The 24,277-nt window shown below is 41.7% G+C and overlaps 1 protein-coding gene across 1 annotated transcript; it reads left to right on the plus strand.

Moving 5' to 3' along the window:
• The first annotated feature begins 423 nt into the window (after window positions 1-423).
• Window positions 424-23,408, plus strand: tbx21 (T-box transcription factor 21). The gene is made up of 6 exons (XM_061231466.1): window positions 424-1,345; window positions 16,768-16,922; window positions 18,601-18,722; window positions 20,221-20,379; window positions 20,688-20,749; window positions 21,242-23,408. The coding sequence occupies exons 1-6, from the start codon at window positions 810-812 to the stop codon at window positions 22,032-22,034; spliced, it is 1,827 nt and encodes a 608-aa protein (XP_061087450.1). The 5' UTR covers window positions 424-809; the 3' UTR covers window positions 22,035-23,408.
• The last annotated feature ends 869 nt before the right edge of the window (window positions 23,409-24,277 follow it).

Genomic DNA, 24,277 nt, shown 5'->3' on the forward strand with positions numbered 1-24,277 from the left:
TCTGTAAAGTTCAGGTGATACAGGCTAACTCAGTACTGCATGAATATCACACATTGTGCACCGTGTGGGATAGACCGGTGCTTTAGGTTTGTATGCTTGAGTAATCTTATAACAAGTCGGATAATGCATTTACAAATTTACTAACAATCTATTTGAAAATGTCAGATATTGTCTGCTAAACATTTTTCAGATGCTATATTACAACATACTTTTGTGTGATAAGCATTTGCTTGAAACACTGTGTTGTAGACGAAAATGAGAATTAAACTCGTGCAAAAATGTGCAGCTCAGCCATCTGGAAATGAGGCAGGTCCTGTCGTCACATTTCAAGCCAATCATATCCAACCCACGCTTGAGACGTGCCTCCGGAGCCAATCACCAGCCATGCAATGTATATATTATTTGTTCGGAAGCAGAGCATGTGTTCGAAGCGTTGACAGCGAGCGTGATCGAAAAAAAGACCGAGTAAACATTTTCGGCGAAAAACTCTCATAACAACTTTAAATATAACAGAAAAAATAATGTTAAAGGACCGGATTATAGTTGGTTACGTTTTCCGACAAATGTCTACTTCAAACTGAAGAATCTTTCAATCTTTTGAACTCTCATAGACTACTTTTCCATGTGTAAGCTATTATGTTCGTCTAATTTCAGAGCTAGGTCGTATAAACGTATGTATGGGTTCGTGTGTTTAAGTCTTCAACTGATAGTCTACCCTTGACGATTAAACGGTTCATTTTTATCTGAACGTAAAAGAGAAGAAACGCTGAACTTATGACATTGCACAGAAGCTCGGACAGGTGCTGCAAATGGGCGGCATAGGTGGCAATTTTTACCTCAGCATGTTGAATGGGACAGACACTCAAAGTTTTGGGAAAGACGCCGATATCAGTAACCACCTTCATCGCACAAAGGATTTGGCCGACCTCAAAATGGGCATTCAAGACACCAGGTTCTATTACCAGGACTCCAACGGACAGGACAATTTATCCCTGCCATACCACACGAACCAGACTGGATTCGGAGCGCAAGCCGGGAGGTTCTACTCACCAACACCACTTAGTAGCTGTCCCTTCAACAGCGTGAGATCCCCAGCCAGAAGCGGTTCGGGACAGAGTTACATGCCGACAGGAACCGAGGGTTTTGCGAGCCCTGGAAAAGAGGTTTACTCGGCAAGTGGAGAGAGTTTCTCTGCCCCCTTTCAGCATGGGTACCCCCGAACACCCCTCTACCCCTTACCTGGGCTACAGGTGTGCGGCAAGACACAGGCACTGCTGAACAACTACCCGTTATGGGCGAAGTTTCATAAATATCAAACCGAGATGATTATCACCAAACAGGGGCGGTGAGTTTTCTTTATTTTTTTTAATTAAGGACGTTTTTTAATTGATTGTAAATGGCAAAGTCAATACAGTACTGCTCGTTCAGTGAATTGTATGTGAATTTAAATTACTGGTTATTAGTTCGAAGTTCTTTACGTCCATTTCAATTTATTTTGTTGTAGCAGTGGATCACTCAAGTGCAGTCTGATGAATGTAGCGGCATTGAGTAATATGCCGGTGAAGGCATGTAAACCGAGCCACTCGAGAGTTGCTCAAATGACACTGCTCAGTTAATGAGATATGAATGTTAGGATTACACAATATGGACGTGTACTTAATTTGCAAAAGGAGAAACATTACAATGAGGACTGCGCTGCCAATTGTCAACAAAAAAAGTGTCTTGCGCCATCTGTACTGAAAATATTAATCCTGTCCATAAATGGCCAAACTACATATTTTTTTCTGTAGCCTACACTTTCTATTAGTGCAAATCTAAGCAGAGTGCAAATCTAAGTATCTACAACTCTTAGTTCATATTTCCGAAAGTTGTAATCGTTTATATTCGTACAGTATTGACTGGGGGCGTATTAATTTAACTAGTATTATATCTTCATTACATTTCTACGGATATATTGACTTTGTAGTAGCATACATAATCACCATTGTGTTTTAAACCATGACTTAGTAACCCTTTTATTTATTCATCAGGTATTTTTTCTTTGTAGCCTTTACTGGCCATTTTTTGTTTCTAATGCCGTTTTGTAGCCTGTGCGTCCTCTTCAGGGAAAATGAAAGTGCATTTTTAATTGCTGCCTACACTACATACACTATTGTTGCTTACACTACAATAGCGATAAAGATAGACTACAAAGAATCAAAAACATGAAAATATTGACTGTGGAAAACATCACAAAAGCACTGCTAACTCAGTGCGCGTCCACACCCACTTCACCCAAGGAGAAATCGCTTCTGGGGATGTCTGATAGGTCACCGAGCATTAAGAGCCCAGCGCGTCTGTGATGATTAATTTACTAATATGCGACGCGTCTATCTGACAGATGAGTTTCCTGCTATGAGTTTCGCCTTCATCCTGATATGCTACTCATAAGTGACTACATATGTATTTATATATGCGTACTTTAGGAATCTAAAGGGTAAATGTTATTATTGACCCTCAACGTTATTTTAAGTGCACAATATAACATTTTAAACACAGTTTTAAATAATTCAATGTTTTACAACAAAGTAATCGACAATAATAATAACAACAATAATAATGATAATGGTAATAATAATATAGTTTTTCTCTTTTAGTCTTTAGTTATAGTTCAAATGTTTTATGAAGAAAACTAAATATAATCCACAGACTCGCATTCAGACACGTTGTCGAAAGTAGGATCTGATGCTACTTGTCTTGATTGTTTTACATAATGTTTTATTCAATTTCTGAAATTAACAGTTCAGTTTGTCTCCTGTACCATAATGAAAAAGGAAACAATTTCAAATTAATTTTCAAATGAAAATTGCATTTAAAATTGCTATAGTATACCATATTAATATTAGAATCATGATTATTAGAGTATGTGTACACATCATAAAGATAGAGGCAAGCACATAGACTGCTTAAATGAGACAAGCTGTAAATAAAAAATTAACAGCAACCATACTGTAGACAGTTACATTTACTGAGCTTCTTGGTGGTGCTGAGTTCATGAAACAATGTGCGGTGCGAGTGATTTACTCGGACAAAAGTGACTTTAATAGCAGCTGACTCTGAGCCATTGCAAGAAGATTTCAGCAGCGGACATTTTCACAGGCGTCCTTCCTGTTCTCTTCTTTTTACGCTGAGTCCATCTTTAACCAACATGTTAAGTTTTAGAGAATAGGCAAGTATTTGAAATCAAAATAGAGACTTTCCTTTTTCCTTTTAAAAATGTTTTACCCATAATCAATATAGGGTGTACACACTTGGGTTTAATGAAAGTTTCACAACTTTACATTAGACCCCAGTTATTTGCCTGTGAGTTTGTTAATAAATGAAGTGGTTGGCAAAAATAGGGTGCTTTCACGTTGGAACACAGTTCCTTTAGAGTTATGCGTGAGTAGTCCCACTACATGCTGAAAATATCTATATCTGATGGTTAACTCTAGGAAGTTGATCATAGGTGCTGTCTGGGCTTTACCCAAGAAGCCCCAGAGGTTATAGTGCAGTCATCTTGCTTCTTTGCGCCGAGTAGATAGTGTGTGGATGGGTTCGAGTTAGGCTGGCATTGTTGGCTATATGTGATACAACACAAGGTGGGCAGTGGACAGCTGAATGTTGGCCTTGGACGTGGGTATGTGTGTGTTGCCCTCTACTCAAAGTCTTTGTTGTCCCTACCATCAGTGTTGTCCCTAGAAACCCACCAGTTGTGGGCGAAGTGCTCTTAATGCACTGTGACTGTTGACTCAGTAACTTGTACTGCCCTACAGAAGCTAGATAGAAGAGAGAAAAACAACAGATTTTTAAATATTTTCTTTTGTGTTAAACGTCTATATGAATCAGTTTTCTCACGTAATGCTATTGTTTGAAAAACCAGACAGAAACCTTTCTGTGAAAATTCACAAATCCAGTAAATCCTTGTGGAAATCCCTTGAATGATGCTGTTTAATGATTTTGATTCTTAATTAATCTGAGCTCTGATATTGTATCAATTGCTGTGAATGGGGATAGGAGCATGTTGTTCAACACTGTGCGTTAATAAAGAATAAACACTGTGCATTTACTTTGGAGTTGAAGTGGCACAGTTGTCCTCGGTGACGTGGGACTCTTGGTTAATGTATGTTCACATAGCAGACCGAGCGGGCATGCAAGCAGCGTGTGACTTGACCACGATGTGCGAAACACCCTGCAAATTTGCATAAGATGTTTATTAATAACAAGGATGCATCTGTGCATGACAATTCATTTGTTTTGTAAAAATGCATCAAAGTAGCTTTATCTTGCATTACATTACATTACATTACATTACTACGTTACATTACATTACACTACATTACCGCCATTTGTCAGACGCTCTTATCCAGAGCAACGTACAACAAAGTGAATAACCATAACTAGGGACGTAAAAACCCTAGAGGGAAATACTGCTCCAAGTGCTAGAAGTGACCACATAGATGAAAACTTGAACCCTTGTAGAGTAATCAGAACTAATACTTAGTCAGTTTGACAAATTCTTGTTGTCCCACTCACCAATGAAACCAGGTATTCTATCTTAGCTCTTCATAAACTGAAGCATACCTGCTCAATGATTGAACTGGTGGACGTGTTCTATTTCTACTACTTTTTGTAAACCTAATTTAATTTGATGTGGGATTGTGGGCTGAACCGATTTGTTGACAAAGGTTCTTTATTATTTATATGATTTTATATTGATCAAGTGAAAAATATGAATATTATTTTAATAGTAATATACTTCTTAAATTAAACGAACCTTGGAAGAGAAGTGCCACCAGTAAACACTGCTCCAGACCTCTCTGAAACCCTATACCAACATTCAAGAAATGGTCTTACACTGCCACTCTCATGTTCTCTGCTGCCACAGTCTATTAAAAGCCTGGACATAAGTGCCAGTCTGTGTGTGTGTGTGTCCATTTGTGTGTGTGTGTTTTGGTGGGTGGTGTGGGGATGTTGAGGAGGGAGTTGGCTTCATTACTTTAATTACATTAGCCCGGATGACCACGACCAGCATGTCATTTTCCACAAGGTTGTAAGGCATATGCCAGTAAAAGTCACATCATGAATTGAGCATACCCCCCGCACCCCAGACACACACATTGCACACACAAACATACACACACACAAAATACATCAGGCATGGAGACACTGATATGAAGCCACAAACAACAGACCAAGTTTTATCTCAGTTTGTTTGGTTTTGTATATTGTATTTTGATACTATTTTATTTACTATCATTTCATATTTCAAGTGAAGGCCTTCTGTATAAGGAAAAAAAGCGTCAAAATAAAATGGAGTTTACCACAATATGTTCCAGTGACTAATGCTTAGCACAAGGTTGATCTCGGTTGTGCGTAGAATAGGCTGTGTAGGAAGCCAGAGAAGCTTCATTTCTCTAGACTCTAGACTGGGTTTTTTTTTTTATATATGGACCTGGCTGACTGCATGTGTATCTATTTTTTGCCATTACTTACTGCTCCCTAGAATAACGTGAATGCGTTATTTATGTTCATTGTCAAAATGTCAAATAACCAACAGGAACTTCATGAAGTGACAATACATGTGACAAGTAACAATTAAAAAAAAAATGCAATTCCACACTACCAGTATCAGTATTTTTGTGTCAGTGAATATGCCATTAATGCCAGATTACTGATTTTGTAAAGGGATGAACTTTTGCCAGTTTAGTTTTCTTAAATCTTACTAACTTTTTTCATCAATTTCATCATGGATCACATGACAGAAAAATATAGCATATTAATTGCATTATTAATTAATTTGGAAAATGTTGGGTTTTAACATGTTTTTATTTCACATATTATACATTTACTAATTGGTTGTTTCTTTAAGAAAGTCAATTTAAGTGAAAGTTTTCCACCAAGGATTCACCTCTGCAGGCCTCCAAGTCACATACTGTACAGGCTCCTTAAACACTCGACCATGTTAGTTTCCTAATAAAATGACCATTGGAATTGAACAAATCCATAAACAATTTCACTGATGCCAAACAGTGAAATAATCAACCTGTCGGTGTCTTCTCGCATTCCTTGCATGGGGCATTGAGTGTTGTGATTCGCTACTCTCCAAGCAGCCTTAGGAAGGGGATTGGCGGGATCGGCCAGATCAGTGAGCTCTGCACTCTGAGCCATTCAGCTACCCAACCACCCCCACTGTTTCCGGTTTCATTGCATCTATTTCATCGGTTTATAGCTAAAGCCTGCAATGCCCTTGCAAATGCACCGCACAGACCTTTGGCTGGAGAAAGCTGACTTTATCAGCATAGGCCAGGCCAATGATGACTGTACTACAACCTACAGTTTGGCAGAAGCACTTGAGCAGCTTTTCATGAGTCAGCGTTGAAACCTTCTTGCTCTCGAATGTTCAAAACTGTTTCAGAATGAAAAATGTGCTTTGTATCACTGGAAAGATTCAGGAACCATACCCTCAAAGGCTACTACTTTACACAACGAGACAGTAGAGCAGTATTAACATTTTGTTGTTCGTGGTAACTTCATCCCATCATCAGAACAGTTTGGACTAAAATCATCGTGGTCAGTCTCCAGAACAGTGCAATTATTCATTGATGCATTATATGTTTCCACAACCAGGCCCTGCTAGGGATGGAGAATTTTACAGGAGCGATTGCAGGCCGCGATATACATGCTTTGACCTGTCTTCACTATGGCAGTTACATGGCAATTACATTTGAAACACGCAACAACAAAAAAAAGATTTCCTTTTTTTCTTATTGCGTTTTTTTCTAAGAATCTGCTGGTGAGTGCTCATTTACTCAAGTAAACCACTAGGAAGACCAGACTGGACCTCAATGAGAAGACAGGTGAAAGATACGCATTAGCCTCTTGTCGCCGGCAAGGAATTTTCAGTGCCATGTTCTGTACCAAGCTCAAAGGTTTGCATTCCTTCAAAAATCAAGCACTAGACTCTTTAAGCACATGGAGATATGATTATTTTCACATGAGAAGCACTGTCACACTGCTACTGATTAAACTACAGTCCCCTCCAACAGCAAAGTGGAAGGAGTATAATACATTTCTCAGCTGTAAAACGTCCCGCAGCATTTGGATGTGCTGGATTGGTTCAAAGCAAGAGCCTCAATTACCAGACAGTATGTGCCAATAAACATTTAGGAGATGTTTCTCTAATTGACAACTACATTTAAGGGCTAATATAGTACACCATGAAATGAACACAAGAAATTGACTGTATGACTGTGTGATCAGGCAAGGTTCAGGCAAGTCCAGTTTCACACACATCTGTATAGCAGATCAAGACAAGAGTGTCTTTTATCAGTGTGTCACAACTATAGTGTGTGGGCCCCTCCCTCCCTCCCTCCCTCACCACGCAGAATCTTACAGTTGTACGATGGTCAATGCGAATAAAGCGTTGCATATGTTGCGTTGCACATTTGCATAGGCAGGTTTCTGGTGAGGCAAATCTGGTGAGTTTTGAGCTAATGGGGATGGCCGCAGAATGAGAGCTACGATCCTGTATCACAAATTGGCACAACCAATATAAACAAATACATGCAGCTTATAGCCTAATAAAACATCTTAAAACATGTAGAATGGACTTGTAGATGAACCCAAGTATTAATGTGTTTAATATTTTCCGACTGTCTATTGTTTAATGCTTTATCTTTTGTGTTCTATAGCATACTGTACAAATATTTCTTGTTTGCAATACCTTTATCTTTAAAATACACATTACGAAATATGAGACAGTGGAAAAAAATATGAAACATCTGATAACATACAGAATAACCAAAGATGAAAAGATAAAACTTATAATTGCTTGATAGAGTTCTGTGGTTGTTTGTCATCGTCAGCTGACTGCCCCTAGATCTGAGAAGTATGATATATGCCCTAGACATTTCGAGCTGAGTCAACACACCGGTAAAGCAGTCCTGCAACCATGAAGTGCTGATATTCCGCTCGCTTGTACAAGATGTGCTGTTACTGTTCTTGTTGTGTTCAGTGCATAATTTTTTTACCAATACATGCAGTATCATCAAAATCGGGTCCTAATTTCAAAGTGCACGGTAAGAACTAATCAAAAAAGGCTTGGTGCACAGAACACATTATTATATTCGCCTTTTGGGAAGATACAGGTGAATGAAGTGCCTTTGTTTGAAGAAGATATGCTTATCTACATTGCGTTATTAACCCCAGTGGGCTATGCACAGGGCACTACTGAATTCACTGAATTCGCTGCAGTAATGGAGAAAGTAGAAAAGGAAGAAGAGAAGAGGAAGGGGGGTAGGTGGGGAAAGATTGAACAGCACGAAGCCACGATGGTCATACCGAGCAGTGGTGGAACCTTTGATGTGCAGGAAGCAGAGGAAGGTGTTTTTTCCTCCCTCTCCATCTCTCTCTCTCTCTCTCTCTCTCTCTCTCCATCTCTCTCTGTCTCTGTCTCTCTTCTGGTATATTTGATTCATACAAGCAGAGATCTTTCAGAGGTTTGGGCTCGGTCTTCTGAGCTCCGGCTTTGAAATGTGCAACAGCCTCTCGCCCCCCGAGGTCTTGGCAAGAGCCCAGCTCTGTCTCTTTTCAAGTTTTCCTCTAAAACAAGCCCTCACCACTCACTCTGCAATGCCTCTGCACTTCCTACCACCGACTTTGGTTAGACTTTGGTAACGCTGCTACCTGCATGAAACCAATGCTGTTGATCTATTTTTTAACTGTTTGCATGGATATTGATGGTTGATAGAAAGAGCTCATTTCATTGGCTCAAAATCAAACAAGACTAGTGGAAATTCCTATTCCAGGGAATATCATTTGTATGCTGTGGTGCCAATATGGCTGTTTATTTTTTTATTTTTTTATTTATTTTAAGCACCACATTTATACTGGAAACAACACCTTTTATTGTAAATAAAAGTTGGCCTGATTCAATCAGTTCAATCGTCACTGAATGAAGGCCAGGGTGTGAGCTATTACTGTAAACGGAAACACATTCCTTTGTGTGGCCTTAAGGAGCCATTCTAAACTATGCATGTCGATTGGACCATAGATCCATCAACTGCTATAACCCCTTAAGTATCACCCCTTTTCTTAGCACAAGCTTGAAAATGACATACCCAAAATTAAATGACTACTGTTTTTGAACCCTTTTGACTACAGGCATAATCCTAGTGTCTTCTAAAAGGTAACCCTTAGGGGTTTGTCAGAAGAGTCAGAAACACTCTAATTATTATTAAATGAAGTTAAAGAAGCTTACACGCAGTGGAAGTGGAAGATTTTTTTTCTCACTGTTTTTGAGTGGATATAGATTATTGTGGGGCCTGTCAGGCTTAGAAACACAATTGATGTTTCTCCTGAGTTTTTAGAATTGCATTATTAAACATTTGGTTTGCTGGACCCTTGCCGTGAAAAGAACACTGACAGTACCTTATTTTGTGTAGTATTTGGATTTCCAAAATGGAGAGCAGACAAGGACTTGTTTTGCCACCCACCTGTTACAAAATAAGGAACTGTCGTCACTAAAGCAATGGCATCTTAAAATAGGTTATACAGATCCGTTTTAACGCTTTCAAACGGTATATCATGTTATCATAGTGATTGAAAATTGCGCCCTTAAAAATGGAATGAATGCAAAAAAACCCACACCGGCCTACCAATCTTGTCTTTCATGTCTTCCCAGTTTTGCACATACAGTGCCATGCTTTATAGGTTTGGTTCTGAATACCTTCAAATTGGATATGTAGTAACTTGTAGTAACTGGGAAGTTTGCTGCTCAGCTTTTTCAGCTGTGTGCTGTACCATCATTAGAAAGCTGAGGGTCTACAGTGGATTCTAGGTGTGAAATTTGCATTTCAAGCCTGTTGCTGTTGTCTCTCTACATTAGGACCAAAGAAGTGTCAATGCCAATAAAGCATCATGGAGTGAAAAATCTGACATAGCCAAAAAATTGGGAGTTCTAAAAAAAGCAAGAATGCACTGGTGAGCTCAGTAAGAGCAAACAACTGGGTAGGCCATGGAAGATCTCTGTAGTTGATGACTGAGTTGATACTTTCACTTCTGAAGAAAATACACTTTTCAACTGTTGAACAGATCAAGAACACTCTCCAGGATGTAGGCATAGACATGTCAAAGTCTAAAATAAAGAGAAGGTTAACACCAGCCTAACCTCAGAGGGTTTACTGCAAGATGCAATCCACTGGTAAGCCTCAAGAATAGAGTGGCCGTACTACTAAATAGGGGGGGGATGTGTATACATGCAACACAAATAACCTTTAAATTAAGCCAAACTAGCTAAAATGATGTCACTATCCAAATACTTACAGACTGCATTGTAAATTAAGGCAATTGTAAATATGAAAGAGGGACATATTTGTACATTGATCTAAAATAAAGCTAATCAATTTTTATCAACCCATGAAACCATAATCAGATCAATTAAATCTATAAATTCTGTAAATGCTTTGAAGGCATGAGGTCCCCTTTCTAGGATTGAGACTTGACAGTAATATTGATGGTTCCTGTATATACATTTAATGTCCTTGTTAATTGGCTTGTACTGGATAAAACAAGTATTCAAGTTTGTTGGTGTCTTGATGTATGTATTTGTATTGGGAATGTTTTACTTGAAAGTAACTCTTGCTCAGAACGATCTGAACTGTCACGTATTGTCACATTGTCAGGGTTCCCTACCCATTTTTTAGATAATATCAATATCATGTGCATTGCGGAAGATTGTTAATATTGCAATTCTGAGAAGGCAGGAAATGGCAGCAGTGGGTGTGTCTAGAAACTTTTAATGTGTTTCTATAATTTTTTTGTGTGACATGATGTGACAAATTATTTTAGTTTTGGCTCTTGCACATCTAAGCAAATGCTTTCTGTGTGTTAACTTGACATAACCGTTATTTTCCAACATGCATAATGTAGTACACTTTATTAATGATTCAAAAGAATCAAGTCTTACATTTTTCAAAAAATATTTCCCCAAAAAACAGGTTCCACACTTATTGGGTCCCTGGTTTAATACTTTGTGCAAACACAAAGCCTATAATTTATGATATAGTTAGAGAACACATTTGAAGGGATTTTTCTTTTAGGAAAAAAGTTTCAGAATCATTGAGATCCTTCGAATACCCCCTCTTCAGTTCAGACCACAGGTTTTGCCATGCGATTTAAGTCTGGAGACATGTAGAACATGGTTTTAGTTTTTATTTAACCATTTCTGGATGGATTTTGATGTATGCTTGGAGTCATTATCTTGCTGGACAATCTGCCCATGACTAAGACTCAGCTTTCTATCAGAGATAACCAAGATGTTCTGTTCTTTGTTGAATTCATTCTTCCATTGATCTTAAATAGGACCCCTGGACTGCTGGCAGCAAAACATCTCCAACAGTAGATATGAGGTGTTTCCCCTTGTATGCATTACATTTTGCCGCCATACATGGTGTGTATGAGGTTTGAGGTTTGCCAAACTCAAGATGCCTGGTTTTGTTCCTTGTGCTCAGTAACGGCTGTCTTTCAAATAATTTTTTGGTATGGCATTTTATATATTTGTTTGACCCCAATCTCTGTAATTCTTAAGCTGTGATCCTTGGGTTACTTATCACCACCCTCACCATCTTCCTTACTGTTCATGGGGATAATATGCACTTGTGTCTTTCTGGCGATGTTGCAATCATTCCATATGTTTTACACCTTTTTAGTATAGCCCTTACTGTGTTGAGTTGTATGTTCATCGTTTATGTACTTTTTTGTACCCATTACCCAACTTGTGATGGTGAATTACCATCTGTGTCTTATGAATTGACAATGCTTTGGCTTTTCCAATGCTGATGGTTCACAAAGGGATTTTGCATGCAAACCACCCTGTGTGGAACCATCATTCCACGGTCAAAGTCACTTAGATCAAATTTTATCCCCATTCTGACATTTGGTCTGAGCAACAGCCAAACCTCTTGATCATGTCTGCATGCTTTTATGCATTTAGTTGCTGCCACATGATTGGCTGATGAAATATTTACATTCACAAGCTGTGTACAGGTATACTTAATAAATTGCTCACTGAGAGTATATCTGTGTAAGAAAGGGCAGTGAAATACAGAGCAGACTCAATATTTTATTTATTGAACTGTCATGTTGCATTTTTTGACTGTGATGCCAAATTAAAGTTCACATGGCAATTCTACAGGGTCAACATGAATACTGTTCTACTACAAATGCGCCGTTTGGAATATTTGGTTGACAAATGTGTCATCCTCTTTTTAATTTCATATTTAGAAAATTTAAATTATTGCAGGCTTTTATAGTGCAGTCAAGGCAGCTGAAATAGTCTTTTTTTCTACTCTCTATCTCTCTCTCTATCGCTCTGTATGTACTTTGACAGGGGAAGCATGAAAGTCTATTTCAGGCTCATACCGTTTTTTTTCTTCTGCCATTTACTTGTCTGAACGCTTCCTGTTACACTCTTAAGTGCCCGCATGGTGTGTGCAGAGCCATGCAGAAGCGGAATAAAATGACTTTTTTCAGGGACCGCTTGTTTTTGTCTTAAAAGTTGACCTGTCAGCTTCTGCTCTAAAATTGGACCTGTTTGCTTCAGAACTGCTTGCTTGTTTCAGACCAAACATTCCTGTTGGCTTGCTTCTACTTCAGCTTTATTGCAGTCAGCTGAGGAATGAAGACACTTGTTTCCTGCGGAATTTTGAAAACATTTTTTTCCTGCTCCTTTAAAAGTTTACATTTAAATTCTATATTTGTAAAATATGTATGTAAATCTCAAACTAAATCAGGGCTCATCGACTCTGGCCCTCAGTATGTGCTTTGCAAATGTTCTAAAGAGGGTGCAAGAAAATCACGTAATTAAAAGACTGCCAGCTGGGGCCGGCCAGAGATCTGGGGGAGGGTCTCTGGGTCAGCTTCCCATTTTTGTGCTTTCTGGAGTGGAAGCATGTGACGAAGGCCCCTATAACGTCATCATTTATTCAAGGGTTTCCATCATCCTTTTATGCATCTTCTCTCAATCGATATGCTGTCTTTTTTCAAATTACTGGCATTTCCGCTGTTTCTTTTGCACGAATTCAAATTTCACATAAAAAAAAGGTTGGATGGAAACCCCGCTGTAGTGAAGGGGGCAGAAAAACCCAAAGCTGTGAGAGCTGTGGGCTCCAGACTGATACGCCTCCATCTTAGACAGCTGTGCTCTCAGAGGTGATGCAAACGGGACCTGAACCCCTGTCCCCGTGAATCAGTGAGTGCGCTCGTGTGGAAGACTCCTCTCCCTAGTGTATTCCCAGTCCCTCACCAAGCTCCCAAATCTTATCCCCCAGCCTTCCCTGTCTCTCTGCTGTGGTTCTCCAAGGAAACATCCCTTTGAGTTCCTTGTGAATAACAGACAGCGGTTTGGTTTCTGCTCGCTCATTCTGCTGTGTTCTGGTGCCTGACTCAGACCTGGGTTAAATACTTTGCTGAAAAAAAAGCATACATACGCTATATTTTGAAACAAACTGGTAGCTGTTTCAAATACTCTCAAAAAGTATTACATACTCTCAGCCTTCTTGGTCCTTTTGGTTGGCATAATTGCACCAAGCAAGATGAACCGAGCATGGAAAAGTATTTGAATCCAAAACAACCACAAATTTGACCCAGTCTGGTGCTTGTGTTATGCAGTCATCAAGGTCTGTTCAAGGCATGTGAGACCCACATCTTGTCATCGCTGGAGAACTGAGAGCTCTCTCGTTTTCAGGAGTTTCCCCCCGTGCATTCTCTGGACTACAATGACGAATTATATTTATAGTCCCATCTCAGACAGTTTGCTCAGTTTGCTCATCCTCGCAGCTGTAGGGCCGTGCTCACTCTTGTCTGTCTCTCCCTCCCAGCTGCCACTAGGGGGTGCCAGAGCAGTTTCCAGTGTGTGCTTTGAACTGGCAGGTGCTTTCAGCGAAACCCCTCCAATTCCCCCGCATGTAGATGAGCCTGCTCGCGGGTTCCCCCTAACAGGTTCTGATTTCCTATAAAAGGGCTGCCTTTTTATAAGTCTCAGAATATCGGGACTCTCTCAGATAAAGAAAGTGACACAGCCCTCACCTTGCCTTTTTTTTCTTATTTTTAAACCATTATTTCTTTGACTGTGTGGGCTGTGTTCATATTTCCGCCAGTTTCTTGTTTCACTTATATTGATGACTGATTTTGTTCACCCACAACTTGTTTGCATTTTTTGCTTTTTGGTGATGGGTTCCTTGCTAAAAAAACTGCTCAAGGTAGGTTTTTAAAAAGCTGGTAGCTGGTTGCCCAGTTCAGACCAGCTCCATACTCAACATGGTTTGACCAGCTCAAGGTATGTCTTGAAACAGCTGGTAGCTGGTAATTTCAAGTTGGTCATAGCCGGATTTTACACTAGGGGTTACATTCAGGTTTCATAGAACTCGTTGATTACCCTTGACTTGCCATGCGAGCAGTCAGACAGACGTCCCTCTGCCTGGGGGGGGGAGGGGGCGAGGCCATAAAGAGGAAGTGGGAGGCTTGTCCCACCAGATACAGAAGCTCAGTGACAAGAATACACATTAAACACTACCTTTACGGTGCAACATAATCGTTTCAGACCTGTTCGGATTCAAGCACTTTTCTGTGCTCGATTGACATTGCCTGGTGCAGCATTTCATTGGTTCCAATACACCAGACAAGCTAAGTAAAGCACAGAAAAGTATTTGAATCCAAAACAATGACGCATTTCACCCAGGTCTGGGAACAACACAGATACACAGGAGCAACATGTGCAAAGCACCAAAGTTACAATTATTTGAACCTCATTGTTGCATTTTTTGTATGGTTGCCCCCGTTGGCTTCAAGGCACCATTGTAGTCGATGGGCAATATGCACTCAGAGACACTCTCTCACTACTTCACTCTGCAAGATGGGGGCGGAAGAGTAGATTTGTGGTTTGTAGCCCTTTCTTTCCGCTCGCCCTCAGCCCAGCCCACTTTTACTAGAAGAGACTCAAAAGGCCATACCAGCACGCCCACCGTAACCACACATGGTCAACAAACACATTGTTTCTAAAAGCAGCGCTCTGCTAGAGGCTGAAACCCATAAGCACCCCCACCCCCCTTCATTTTATCACGCACCCTTGTAACTGTAGGGCTGCCACAAGTAAGTTGTGCTGCAATTGAGCACGTATGGATTGGCAGTGCGGCAGCAGGCTTTTCAAAAAGTCTTCATTTGTCTCGAAACTACCCTCAAAATTATTATTGTGAATGCGGTGAGACAATAAAATCGGTCAGGTGTGCTGGATATGTTACCTCTTTACTCTTAACTTTTATTTGAAGCACTACTGTTTCTGAAGTATGCTTTGGCTTTTATCTGCTGGTAACATCATTTTAACATGGTTAAGAAACTGAATGGAAACACTGGTTGTAGCCAAGTATGACCTTTTGCCTAAAAAACTGAACTCCCAAAACATGATGATGTAATAGGACTGTCTGTTCCAACTATTTGGCTGTGTACATTTAGCAACAGCCTAATGTGGAATGTGGTTTTTCGTAATATTTCAAACATTACTATGAAACAAATTATCCAGTGTTTCAAATATGAATCATGGTCTTTAAAATACCTAGTTAGCTGAACATTTAACTTAATACATAAGCGCACAGCCATTACATTACATTACATTATAGCGGGGGTGCACAGCAAAGGCCGATCTGCATCAGGATTTTGTGACTTCTACTTTTCATTATTTAATTAGTTCAGTCATGTCTAAATCTGATATGTGTATAAGCACCAGCTACAGTCATAGAGGGCAAGTGTATCTTAAAGATTTGACGGATTTAGTGCACCCCTGCATTATAGTCATTTAGCAGACAAACAAAGGGCAAATCATAACCAGGGACAAGTGCGCAGAAGCCCCTACAGGTAAGGACAGTTCCAAGTGCTAGAGTGATCACATGGATAAGAACTTGAATCCTTGTATAATAATCAGATAACTGACCACAGTTTTGGCAACTAGAACACCACAAATAGTAAAATAAGTTAATGTGCACTTGTCAGTACACACTATAAAGAGGCTTGTAGGTTACATAGTTATATCCCATGGGAAGGGGGCAGCCCATTCAGCAGAATGATGTTACTGCAGATGTGATCTTTTGGTTTTGGGCCTGTTTTCGCCCCTGAATCCGCTCCAACTTGTGTTATGTGTGTTTTTCTTTCTCTGCATGTTGCCATGGGATTCGCTGACCTCCTTGTTACCTTTCCTCTGTGACAGCCACTGAAATCGAAATCGCTTCACCGAGGAATGCCACGGAAGTCAGCGGTTGCTCCCACTCGCATCTCTTATTAATGGTCCTATTAAGGATTCACGTTCCCCCCCATTCCCCCCTTTTCTTCCCCTCCCCCAGTCCTTGTGGTCCTGTTGCGGTCTCTTCTGTCCTCCAATCCCGTTCCTTCGGGTGAACTTCAGACCTACTAATAACTAAGACATTCATGAGTTTATTCATTGGCACAAACAATGATGATGTCATTTGCTGTCCCGAAGAACGTGTCTGAAGCGAAGAAGCGCACGTTCTTCGGGACAGCAAATGACATCATCATTGTTTGTGCCAATGAATAAACTCATGAATGTCTTAGTTATCAGTAGAAAACTTTTACTCGGAAAGGGTCATTTTTGACAGCGAGGACTAGAGGGGGGTTTACACAGCCCTCAGCCATCCGATCAATTGTAAATGTAATGGAATGTAAATCTTTTCACCCTGGCAGGAGGATGTTTCCTTTCCTTAGCTTCAACATCAGCGCTCTGGACCCGTCCGCACACTACAGCGTGTACGTCGACGTGGTCCTGGCCGACCAGCATCACTGGCGGTACCAGGGAGGCAAGTGGGTCCAGTGTGGCAAGGCAGAGGGCAACATGCCAGGTAAGAGAGGCTTCACCAAAAGCAGCCAAAACCAGGCTTCTTTTTTAATGCTCATTTCCTGGTCATGCTAAGAGACCGTGAGAGACAGTGCTCACTAGCGCCACTGCGGTTGGCGCCAGTATAGGTTATTCTGACCCGTTTTCAATGTAAAGTCAATGGTACAATTGCAGTGAAAATACGAACTCAGTAATTGAAAAATGTGGTTGCAATCTGTCAACTGAGAAAACCTTCAAAATATAGATGCAACGCATTGGAGTGAAAATGTTACGTTTATCAAATGAAACCTTTTTTCAGTGTTACAATATGCCTAGTCTATGCATATGTAGCAACTTAGTTTCAACTAAAACAATTGCACCTGCATGTACCATTGACAGTATGGGTTTTTATGGCTCACACACACAGCAAACACTTTGTGTGTATATATGAAAGCCACTCCCGCTTCTCAGCCAGACAGAGGGGGTGGTGGTGTGGTCTGAAGATTCCTCTAACTACACTCAGCTCTCATGTATACAGTATGTGTGAACACCTTATGACAAAACCTCTCAGCTTAGCCCTAGAGGAGATGACAGTGCATGCCACAGCACTAATCCAGACATGTACACATACATACATACACTCATTGAGCACTTTATTAGGTGTTAGGAGGGTGTATGCTTGTTTGTGTGCAGATTGTGTGTGCATGTGTGTGTGAAGCTGTCCGTTTGTGTGCATGAAGCACTTTAGTAGGTATTTATTACTTTTTTATTTTATTTTACTTACTGGTTTTCTTCAGCTGTAGCCTATCCACTTTTGACGCATTGTTGTAATGTCTGGTTATTCGCATTACTGTCACCGTCCCGTAAGCTTTGACCAGTCTGGCCCTTCTCCTCTGACCTGTCTTATTAACAAAGCATTTCTGCCTGCAGAACTGCTGCTCACTGGATGTTTTTAGTTTTTTGCACCATTCTCTGCAAACTCTAGATACTGTTGTACGTGAATATCCCCAATCTGACATTTGGTCTGAAAAACAGCTGAACCTCTTGACCATGTCTGAATGTTTGTATGCATTTAGTTGCTGCCACATGATTGGCTGATTAAATATTTGCATTAACAAGCTGATGTACAGGTCTACCTAATAAAGTGCTCACTGAGTGTATGGGCATTACACTTTTCTATGTGAAAGCGATGCCACATGCTAGTTTTGTATTTTTTTCTACTCCTACACCATTTAAAAATAATCCATGGATCAATTAAATACAGCAAAGCGTTTCTGTTCTTTAAAAAATTCAGCCTTTCAGCTTTTAATGTGATATTAAGTACCAATCTAGTAATTCAGCACCTGCTAACTGTGGCATACTGAGATGAACCCAGTGTGTTTATATTTGTGAGGTGTTTATTGTTGGTCTGCGACATCAACCAGCATGTTCCATTCGAGACTGGTGCTGCAGCACTGCACAGTCAGAACTGTGGGGACTGTGATGTGGGGGGTGAACTATGGGAAATGAAGAGCAGTGCGGTTCTCATCACTGCCGGTGTTCACCAGCATGAGAGAAGTGCACTTTAAGCGCAAGAAGACTGGAGGCTATAAAACCTTCTCTATGTTTATTATTTCTCTATTTCTCTCTCTCTTTCTCTCACTCTCTCTCTCCGTCTGTCTGTGGGCCTCCCGCTCTCTAACCTCCAACCCCCCATACCACAGGTAACAGGATGTATATGCACCCAGACTCACCCAACACAGGGGCCCACTGGATGAGACAGGAGGTCTCTTTTGGCAAACTGAAGCTCACTAACAACAAAGGCAGCTCCAACAATGTGGGCCAGGTACAATATATGCATATTAACTCTTTTTTCCTCTCTCTCTCGTTATCTGTCTCTCACACACTCAGAAACACACATATGCACAGACACAAACATGTATGACTTGGATGAAGTATGTGCCACAAAGTAAGTGGAGCTTAATGAATAATTGTATTAAATTCAAATTTAAATATGTGTAAAGGCTTGAGCTTAGCAAAATAGTCATGTCATAGTAAACATACTGTATGTTTCAGAGCACAAAATATACAAAGGGGCTTTGTCAACTTTCAATATCCTACAAATGTAGTAACAGAATAGCTGCTCACAGATAGTGAATATTTACCACATGTGTAGAGACTACCAGCTTGACTCATCTGAAGAAGAAACCTTTATTTAAAAAATGCTTAAGCAGTGTTGCAACCAACAGTGCTATGATCTATTTTAAATTGATGGGTTTATCTCGATTAACATTAAACAGGAAGTGGCTATGAATAAAAGAGGCTCAGGGACTGTTAGATATCCTTTGGTGGGGATATTATCATGACTACTGCCATTGTTATTGGCAATCATTTATTGTCATTTATCTATTCCCTAAAATTTGCAAGACTGTAAGTTGTTCAAACTTCCTCAGCAAGCATAGCAGTAAAACAGTTTCTCCGACATCTTTTATCTTTGCATTATAAATGTACTAATAATGTGCTACAATCTGCTGGTTATACATTACATTACATTATTGGCATTTGGCAGACGCTCTTATCCAGATCGACGTACAACAAAGTGCATACCCATAACCAGGGATAAGTGCGCTGAAAGACCCTAGAGGGAAGTACAATTTCAATTGCTACCCGTATATCAATTTTTTATTATTTTATTATTATTATTATTTTTATTTTATTTTTTTAAACAAACAAATAAACAAACAAACAACAAAGCAAAAGTGACCAAACTTAACTATCCAAATACTGCTTACCTAGCCAACTAAAAATACCAAAACACAAAGTAAATCACAAAGACAACAATTAAGGTCCACAGGGAGGTAGGGAGGGATGGGGAGAGGTGCTGCTTGAAGAGGTGCGTCTTCAGGTTGCTCAGTGCTTTATAACAATAATCAAAACACATTATAATGGCACTCATAAACCTTTATTGTAATAATGTTGCGTATGTTTATGCACTGTAGTCATTGATGTCATAGAAAGTGTTACCCACATAACCCAATATTTAGGTTACATATGTTCAGAAGTAGGTCTGTGTGTCATATTAGTGTTGGTAGTGTGCAGTAGCTATATGTGTCGCATGTGAACGTTTTCTGTGGCCATATGCACACATCTACACACAAACACGCATTCACAAACTCACAAACACTTGCACATGTGTAACCACACCCACCTACACACAAACAATTCACTATCTTGCCGATATTAGTATTATTATTGACTATGGTAATGCAGTTGATGGCTTCCAAATTTCGTAAGAAATGTTTTGCTTGAAATAGTTTGATGCCCATGATTTCTTCTCTCCCTAGATGATTGTATTGCAGTCACTGCATAAGTATCAGCCACGGCTGCACATCGTGGAGGTTAAGGAGGATGGCTCAGATGACTCCTTCCTCTCCTCCAAGGCCCAGACCTTCATCTTCCCTGAGACCCAGTTCATTGCTGTCACAGCCTATCAGAATGCAGATGTAAGTCATGTGACTTTATATTGTCAAGTTTTCCTCTTTCAGTACCGTGTATACTGTTATGACAGGATTGTACACCATGTGAGGGAAAGGTCAATAAAGCAATATATTTACTGCCATTGAATTCCCAATGAATTAGTCCGCACAACAACGGGACTCAAAGAATTGTGAGTGATTTGGAAAGTGTGAAGTGGAAGAGATGTCATTCCATTTCTTTTCTACATTAATGTGAACCATTTTCCTTTCCTTTTGCTGAGTCCTGTTCCTACTCTCTCTCCCACCCTTTCTGTCTCATACTATTTCTTGCACAGATCACTCAGCTGAAAATAGACCACAACCCCTTTGCTAAAGGTTTCCGGGACAATTATGACACGTAAGTAAGCAAAAAGGATAGAAAGGCTTGTACTCCTTTTTGGTGGTGGGGGAAGGGTGGTAGTTATTTTGCAACATTTGAGAACATTTAAACTTTTAACCACTGCACCAGCTACTGTGTGATTTTTATGCATTTACAGTCTTTTCAGTTTTGTTATACACTCTCAGAAAAAAATATTCCAAAAAGAACCCTTTGATTCCATAGAAGAATCTAGTTCAAGGGTTCTTTTTGTCGGGGAACTTTCACACTTAACCCCTATGGGCTCCATAAAGAACTGAAAATGGTTTCTCTATGGAGACAAGCCAAATAACCTTTTTTTCTGAGAGTGAAAGTTAGCCATATCAGGTAACAAACTAGTAGTTCCTTAAGGTTGTGGATATTAGTTGATGTCCTTCACGGCAATGTTAGCAGACAAGCAGCCAAAACAGCTGTACATAGGAACCAGGGTGTGCAGGTGCCTGTTAATTGTTCTGTCGATTGGTTTTTCTGTAGGCTGTATGCCCCGCCGGAGGCAGACCGACTCACGCCTTCCCCCACAGAGAGCCAGCAGCTTGTCCCAGGCACGTGCTACCCCCAGTCATACCTGCCCGACCAGTATGTGAGCCCTCTGCCCCAGAGCCGCTTCTACAGCCGGGAGCGGATGGGCATGAGCCAGCAAGCCAAGGACCCCAGCGGCAGCCGCTGGTACTTGCCCAGCCAGCAGGGGCCGCCGTCCGGCCGGCTGGACTTCAACTCCTACGACAGCGACTTCCCCAGCAACGGCTTCTACAAGCCCTTCCCCCTGCAGACGTCCGCCCACCACCCCCTGGGCGGGTACTACCAGGAACACCATTTCCCCTCGGGGAACATGTCAGCCGCCACCGCAGCCTCCACGGGAGCGTGGAGCTCAGGCCGCCCCTCCCCTCAGTACCTCGGCCACCCGCACCCCGCAAAAGCCGGGCCCAGCCTAAGCTGGTTCCGCCCGGTCCCCCCGTCCTCGTCCTCCTCCTCCTCTTCCTCGGACCACCGGCTGCACCCTCTGGCCCTCCTGGAGCCGCTGGCTCCCCCCCCTCCGCCGCTCCAGGACAAGCCCAAAGAGCTGGGCGAGGACCCCTGGCTGGAGCCCCCTTCCGTCAAGTCGGTGGATTCCGCCGACTCGGGCCTGTACGAGGGTGCCGAGAACAAGAGGCGGCGAGTGTCGCCGTACGCCTCCAGCACCGAGAACTCGCCGCCCAACCGCGGGGCCGAGGTCTGTGAGAAGGACAGCGGCAGCGACGCCGGCTACTACGGCTTCTACACCAACTGAGCCTCCTACCCCCAAACCTGTCGGCCCCCACCGTTTAACCCAGCGTCCGCGTGCATCCGTTTCACTCTCCCACCCAGCTCTCTGTTTCACACAGTCCCGTGAACGCGCCCAGATGGAACTCAGGGAAGCCGAGGAGGGGACACCGCGCTCGTGGCGTGTAAACCCTCCTCCGCTTTCACTTTGAACATTTGCTCATGTTATTTCCACGGGGTGACCGGCTACTTGCCAGTTCAGTTTCTCCGCATCTCCCGTCCGTAAAATATTGAAATTCCTCCCTTCTTCCAGCGAGGCACAAACTGAGTCCTCTTCTACTGGATAGAATGTGGGGTTAGGGGGACACGGAGAGGCATTTTGGAATCGATTCCTCATTAAGAGGCATTGAGGAGACTTTAGTATTTGTGACAGAACTCTACAATGTCCTTGGAACGGGTCCATTTCTGTACCCTGCTGCGCCCCCCCTGGACTGGTCTACCAAACCAAGTCCAAGCCCGTGCTGTGTATGCCAGTGTACACACTAACCCGGTGGGAGAGGGGAGTGGGAGGCCTTTTCCTCGAATCGCAATCGAAAAAAAGATGTATCCATAGTGTCTGTATTCATTTTCCTCCATTCTTTACAGCTTCAAACAAAACAAACCTGAGAGTGTCTGCCTCAGAACACACAACTCCAGTGTGGCTCAAGCAGAAAGGCTGAAGCAGAATGAGTGTATCATACATAGTATCTTTCTTTCATAGTAACTTAGGTGCTTTTCATCTGCATTGTGAGATAAACATGCATCGATTGAACAGCTCAGAGGAAGGACTAAGTCAGCTCCCACCAAATATGAGGTATACTCAGACATCATGTGCCAATAGTTCCGTTACTGTATTCTGTATTCAACTGTATTTATACTCTGTTCAACCTCACAGTTATCAATGAAAGTCTACCCTTTCTAAACCCGGACCAGGATCCTGAATAACCGTATCGGCCCCACAGCAGCTGCAAACCACTCAGGGAGTGAGTTGCATCCGACACAGGAGGTCGGTATGACAGGCTGTGCCGCAAAGCTGGGCTGTCATCAGGTCATGGGTCCGGAAAGGGGGGTCTTAGCCACCGGAACACCTGCAGTTATCAGGCCGTGGAACAGGGAAGTGGCTGCATTCTTGCCGGCCTCCGCTGAACTCTGTCCTTTCCGACATAAGCGCACGCGGGCATTCCCGGCCATTTGGACCAGATCTTTAAACGGTCTAACAAAAGGCCCTCTCGAGTCATTAAGGAGAGTGTAATTCCAAGGGCACTGAGCAAGAGGCACATGATTTGGATCTCTGCGAAGAGGGTGTTCGGCGTCATAATGGAGGTGTTGATTAGGAACAATCTGTCTGGAATACACCCCCAAGTGAGGAGGGGGGGGGGGGGGGGGTTTGGGGCAGGCATGCAAGTAAATGCACTGCCACCACTTGGCCACTGTGGTGCACTATTCACCACAGAATTCTCTTCTCTTCAGATGCCACAGTGAGTTGAACACTTGCCCTGGGAGCTGCAATGCATGTTGGGCCTCTTGCTTATTGTTTTATCATCAAGTTTTCGTTTCATGAGAAAAATACCAGTACGGGTGCAGGTTTAAGCATGCCATACTGCTGGCAAAAGCGATATTGAAAATTATGGTGTAAATATTGTAAAAGATCATAATCATGAGGTGAAGCATAATGAGTCAAAGGATCTTTTAGCACATGCTATAACATTATGCTCCAATGACAATCAACATAAAATACAGCCTACAATCACCCAGTTTGAAAGTATAGTTAAGTTCCAAACGTAAGTTCCTGTTAGGTTTTTACACAAGAATGACCAAGTGATTGACAGGAAGTGAACCTGTTAGCTATGTGTGAAAATACTTCAGATCGAGCTTCTTGTTAGAATTTGCGCTCCTAGAGGAGGAAGTAACTGAGACCTCGGTCAAGTGTGTAACTGGCTTGGATTCAAATACTTTTCTACGCTTTATTGAGCTTTTCAGGCGTATTGGAACCTATGAAATACTCTTGAAAAGTGCAAACCCCACATTTTGGTCCTCTTGGTTGCACCAGGCAAGATCAATTGAGCACAGAGAAGTATTTAGTGGTGCGACATGGCTCAGGCAGTAAGAGCAGTCGTCTGGCAGTCGGAGGGTTGCCGGTTCGATCCCCCACCCGGGCTGTGTCGAAGTGTCCCTGAGCAAGACACCTAACCCCTAAATGCTCCTGATGAGCTGTCGGTGCCTTGCATGGCA

The sequence above is a fragment of the Conger conger genome, chromosome 2 (genome assembly GCF_963514075.1).
Source record: "Conger conger chromosome 2, fConCon1.1, whole genome shotgun sequence".
NCBI classification, from domain to species: domain Eukaryota; kingdom Metazoa; phylum Chordata; class Actinopteri; order Anguilliformes; family Congridae; genus Conger; species Conger conger.

Bases quoted from the DNA above. Each gene is read 5' to 3' on its own strand.
- tbx21 (XM_061231466.1), top strand. From the start codon at position 810: ATGGGCGGCATAGGTGGCAATTTTTACCTCAGCATGTTGAATGGGACA. The intron at 18,723-20,220 runs GTACAATATATG...TTCTCTCCCTAG, and splicing joins GCTCCAACAATGTGGGCCAG to ATGATTGTATTGCAGTCACT. The intron at 20,750-21,241 runs GTAAGTAAGCAA...GTTTTTCTGTAG, and splicing joins TTCCGGGACAATTATGACAC to GCTGTATGCCCCGCCGGAGG.